Source organism: Helobdella robusta (assembly GCF_000326865.2).
Source record: "Helobdella robusta unplaced genomic scaffold HELROscaffold_42, whole genome shotgun sequence".
In the NCBI taxonomy this organism is placed as follows: Eukaryota; Metazoa; Annelida; class Clitellata; order Rhynchobdellida; family Glossiphoniidae; genus Helobdella; species Helobdella robusta.
Genome location: NW_008704981.1, coordinates 1,210,765 through 1,216,512, shown reverse-complemented (window position 1 = coordinate 1,216,512; position 5,748 = coordinate 1,210,765). Strand labels below are relative to the sequence as shown.

At 31.1% G+C, this 5,748-nt stretch overlaps 2 protein-coding genes across 2 annotated transcripts in view; both read left to right on the top strand.

The window, feature by feature from the left end:
• Positions 1-1,077, top strand: part of HELRODRAFT_84874 (hypothetical protein) — a gene marked incomplete at both ends in the record, with an annotated part of 5,279 nt that extends 4,202 nt beyond the window's left edge. Inside the window, one exon of the mRNA XM_009025468.1 lies at positions 868-1,077. Coding sequence (XP_009023716.1) covers positions 868-1,077 — 210 coding nt within the window. The remainder of the gene's footprint in view (positions 1-867) is intronic.
• A 4,497-nt stretch (positions 1,078-5,574) lies between these two features.
• HELRODRAFT_177404 (hypothetical protein) overlaps positions 5,575-5,748 on the top strand; it is a gene marked incomplete at both ends in the record, with an annotated part of 1,398 nt that continues 1,224 nt past the window's right edge. The window contains one exon of the mRNA XM_009025600.1: positions 5,575-5,577. Within this exon, the coding sequence (XP_009023848.1) occupies positions 5,575-5,577 (3 nt within the window). The remainder of the gene's footprint in view (positions 5,578-5,748) is intronic.

Sequence of the window (5,748 nt, the reverse complement as noted above, 5' to 3'; positions counted from 1 at the left end):
GCATTGCCTACTTAGTAATATTTTTGCTATTTCTATTATTTATTTATGCCTCTTGTTATTATTATTATTATTATTATTATTATTATTATTATTATTATTATTGTATTTGATTCATTTCAGTCTTAACCCTAGTAAAATTTTTCATTTCTCATTTTCAAGATACTCTGACAACGCTCCATATAGCCGTTATTCGGTAACACTGTTCAATTTTTCAACCACAATCATCATCATCATTATCATCATCACCACCATCATCACCATCATCATCAACATCATCATCATCATCATCACCACCACCACCATCATCATCATCTCGAACATCGTTGTATTACTTTAATTTGCTTCGTTATGCCGGACGCGTGTCAACAAACAAGCGAAGCCGTCTTAAAAGTCCTCGTCATCATCCTCACCATCACCATCATTGTCATCATCATTATCATTGTCATCATCACCATCATTGTCACCACCATCACCATTATCATCATCATCGTCGTCGTCACCATCACTGTCAACTTACTCACCACCATAATTTTCAGCAAAGATTGTCATCATGTTCAAGCCACCATCAACTTAGTTCTCAAACTTTGAGCGATGACATTAAACAGCATTTGCATTGCATTTTTATTTTCAAATGTAGAAATACTTGCTAGACAATTGCGTTGAGTGAATTGAATAAATAATTGAACACTCAAATTACTACCTAACTAAACAAACAAATTAATTAATTAAAAAACAAACAAATGAATGAATAAATAATTAAACAAACAAACAAAAAATCAATCAATCATTTAATCACTCAATCAATTAACCAAACAACGAACCCAATAAGACTTGAAACACCTCTCAAAACAAAAAACTAACAACCAGGTGACATTCACGAAACGAAAATTTGGCCTAATGAAAAAAGCCTACGAACTGAGCGTTCTTTGCGACTGCGAGATCGCACTGATCGTCTTCAACAGTGCCAACAAACTCTTCCAGTTTGCCAGCTCCGATATGGACAAGGTGCTCCTAAAGTACACCGAACATAACAACCCACACGAGAGTAGAACTAGCAAAGATATTATTGAGGTGTGAGTTTGTTTGGGACGATGGGTGATTGGTTGGATGGTTGGTTGGTTGTTGGCTGGTTGTCGGGTGTTTGTTGGGTTTTGGGTGATTATTTTGGCAGTTTGTTTGTTGGGTGGTTTTTTTTGTTTTATTGGGTAGATATAGATTGTTAGTTTGGTTTTTAAAACGTTGTTGTAAATTTTCACAACTCTATACTGTTTTTTATTAATTATGTTGGGTTGATGGCTAGCTAAATCGCGTTTTACTAACAAATAATAGAGATATACATAAGGAGGTGGTTCATATTTTTTGACAATGAAAAATTAGAAATGGAATCAACTTATATAAATATTCATTTGTGGGTTAAATTATGTGGTCTTCACGACATGTGTGCAATCGAACGCCTGATGTATGTGCTACACCACATTTAAATCAATTTTAACTCAGAGTAGAATGTTTTGACTGTTAAGCAGCCAAATTTTTTTCGTTTAAAATAAAAAATATATAATTTTTAAATAAATCTAAGTATAATGTAAGATTAATTTTATGAAGTTTTTCACTATAAATTTGATAATAGCGAAATTTTTCTTTAGATGTTGAAAAGAAAAGAACTTAAAGAAGAAAATTGCGATGACTACAATTTTAATGTATGTGAATTGTGAATGAATGAATGAATGAAAGAATGAATGAATAAATGAATGAATAAATGAATGAATGAATAAATGATTGATTGAACGAACGAACGAACGAACGAATGAACGAATGAATGAGTAAATAAATGATTAGTTTAAATTTAATTAAATAAACAAAGTGGACTATTGAATAATAATAATTGATTTAATCATAACGACTAAATACAAATACACCCACGCACATACACACATGCACAAACACACACACGCACATGCACCAACACACACACATACACGCACACACATGTACTCGAAAAGTACATATATTTGTGTGTGATGAGTGTAAGTTCACGTGCGTGTGTGTGTTTACGTTCATGTGTGTGTGCGTGTGCGTGTGTGTGTGTGGCTCACTTATTTGAAATCATTAATTATAAAACTGTCGCCAGGAGTTGGGTGAGGAAAAAGATGATAACGTCAAATACGAGCACAATCCGAACGACGAGATTGAATACAAGCCATTAAATAATGAGGTTGTTTTTTTTAATTTAAAATATCAATTTCATTATTATTTTACGATTATTATTGGAAATATTAATTAGAAAGAAAAGATGAATGAATAAAATATATTTTTGTGTTTGCGCTCGTTCGTTTGTTCATACATTCATTCGCTCGTTCGTTCGTTCGTTCGTTCGTTCGTTCGGTTGTTCTTTCGTTCGTTTGCTCATTGATTCATATCATATAGAACATTATCAAATCATCATTATATTTTATTTGCAAATAATTTTTTCCTGTATTTGTTTCAAAGAATTGTTTTGAGACAATATATTTTCTCGTTGTATTTTGTATGTTATATATGTTCTTTGTTCTTTTTTTTTGAATTTTTTTTGACTATGCTGAGTTTCTAATGATTTGTTTGTTTTTATTTCTTTGTTTCGTTTGCGTTTTGTTTGTTTGTTTGTTTGTTTGTTTGTCTGTGTTCCTTGTTAGTTTTTTGTCTGGTAATTTTGTTTTGCTGTTAGTTTTGTTTTTGTTTTGTTTCTGATGGTTTTTTTTTTGGTTTTTTGTTTCCATCGTTTGTCAGAACGGGCCATACAAACATAATCCCTCCATGAATAAGTAATTAGCAGGCCAAACCCGAACGAACCCCAACAATAGGTCCATATTTTTAGAATAAAACCAAACAACCACCATCATTATCATCGTTACCATCACCATCGTCATCATTATGTTGTTTATGTTGTTGCTGATGTTGTAGTCATCGTCATCATTTTCCTAATAATAATAATAATAATAATAATAATAATGATGATGATGATGATGTCATAATAATTTCTAGGGCTTCACTAATCCAACGAATGTTACCTACCCTTCAAACAACAACAACAACAACAACAATAATAATAATAACAAAACTGCTAACAACAACGTAAACAACAATATCAACAACAACGTAAACAACAACAACGTCAACAAGAACATACACAACAACAACAATAACATCAGCAACATTACCAGCGTATCCGCGTCACTTGAAAAAATTTCTGAAAATTTCCACAACAATAACCAACACGAAAACGTCCTGTTGAAAAACAACTCGACTTCTATCGGTACCAGCAACAACAACAACAACAACAACAACATCAACAACAATAATATCAACAACAACATCAACAACAACAACATCAATAATATCACCAACAATAACAACAACCAAGTTGCGAACATTAATGATGCATCGTTTAAAAATGATAACTCAAAAACTCAGTCATTCTCTTCAAATCATGCAACGACAAGTAACAACAACAACAACATCAACAACACTAACATCAACAACACTAACATTAACATCAACAACAACATAAACAACAACAACAATCAAATCCCAACTCCAGCCACCCCGACATCAACTCCCGCAACAACAACGACATTAAAAAACATCGATCCCATGACACCAGCGATGACCCCAGCAAACAACAACAACAATAACATCAATAATCTTCACAAAAACATCAATAACAACATCAGCAACAACATAAACAACAACATCAACAACACCAACAACAATCCAGTTACTACAATGGCAGAGGCTTCTAACTTTCAAGAAAATCTTCATTTTCCGGCAGCCGATGACCGGAAAAGATCCATTTCCGCATGCTATTCAAACTGCACCAAAGACACTGAATCTCTTTTCAGTGGATTAAATGATGAAGCGTTTAACGAAGATTTCATATCGAAATTGGGCGAGTTATTGGCCTCTAAGGATCAAATAAACATAGATGTAAGCTACTAGATGGCTGAGACAAATACGAATAAAAATTAAATAAAATTTATACATTTGTTTCATTTATAATTAATTAAGCAAACTTAGCAAAAATTCAAAGATTATTGTTATTTTTTTGAAATTTCATCTACCACAGAACTTTATAATGAATGGAGGTTTGAATACGGACGAAAAACTGTCAGCATCATTTGGTTGGCAGTCTTTCTTTCCTCATTTCTCATCCTTAATTTTTTATTTTTTTCCAAATAAATAATTAAGTTTCTAAATTGAAAATAACATTTTGTATCTACATCAACATTTTATCCATGTTGTATCAAATTTTTTAGCAAAATTTATCCTTTTAGAATAAAAGATTTAAGGAAAATTTTCATTATCATTATGGTTGAATTTAAGTCCGAATTTAATTAAGTCTATAATATATATATATATATATATATATATATATATATATATATAATTATAACTAAATATAATATAACTGGAACATAATTATAAATAATTATACTTATATATATATATTTACTCATATTTAAAAAATAAAAATTTAATAAAACAGCCAATCAATGATGTCTAAGCGTCTCAATAATTTTTTTTGCTTGAGTTTCTATGCAATCAGGTGACAGGTATATTTTGAAAAAAAAAAATTTTGTTAGAAATTTTAAATCGATTACTACAGGGTGTAGATAAATTTGATAGATTTAGATGGATAAACATTGAAGATTATATCTATAAATAGAAGCATAGATCTATCAAATTTAAATTTAGATAGATGAACATCGAGGAACAGACTCTGAAAATTGAAATAAAAATTATAACCAATAGAAATAAACTACGTTTGTATACATACGCCCATTACGAATGTACATTTCGTAATAAATTTCAAAAAATTTCTCTCAAACTGCTTTAATTAGTTATTTAGTTAATTGAATAATTAAATAATTAGCTGGTTAAAGTATTCAATTTTATTGTCTTAATTAAATTAAATGTAGACAACGGTGTGCAATCATCGGCCCTCCAGTTGACGAATGAATGGAAAAGTTTGGTGAACCTCGTCACAGAGATGGAGAGTGAAGATAGAAGCGTCGTTGATAAGTAATTTTTGATGATTTTAAATTTCATTTTATTATTGGAATTGGAAAAAATTGTTTATTTGTTAATAAAACTGGTTAACTGAACAGCGTACATTCATCTAAACCCTCACATTCAACTGGGATTGTGACGTCATCATTACTTATGTTAGGCCATCTATAGACAATTAAATTATTTTAATTATTAATTGTTTCTAAAAGTGGCACTCGTGGTAGATTGATTTCAATTAAAACTAATTAGAGCCAACTTAACGCTAATTGCTCTTAAATGAGCCCATTAGCTTACTAATTAGCAATTTTATTTCAAAGTAATAACGGTGACGAAAATGATATCATTTAGAAAAAAGTGTCCAACAATAATTGCATCAATACGCTCGCATCAACCTGGGCTAAATCCGTCATATCATCAATTGATTTTATTAATGTTTGCGAGCTTGGTGCAGTTTTTATTAAGTGCGTTCCTTCAGAATAAGCAATAACTAATGTCATAATCTTTTGAATTGAATAATGATAGCGTAGTGTAATGGTTAGAGTGTTTGGCTGCACCGCTGCATTTACTGCGTTTGAATGCACGGAGGGCCTAGCTTGTCCCATGCAATTTGTGGGTTCACGCTTACTCACAAGCGCTTTTCTGTGTGTGTAATGTTGACACCTTTGAATGAGAATTATTAATAATGCTAACATTATTTTAAAAAGG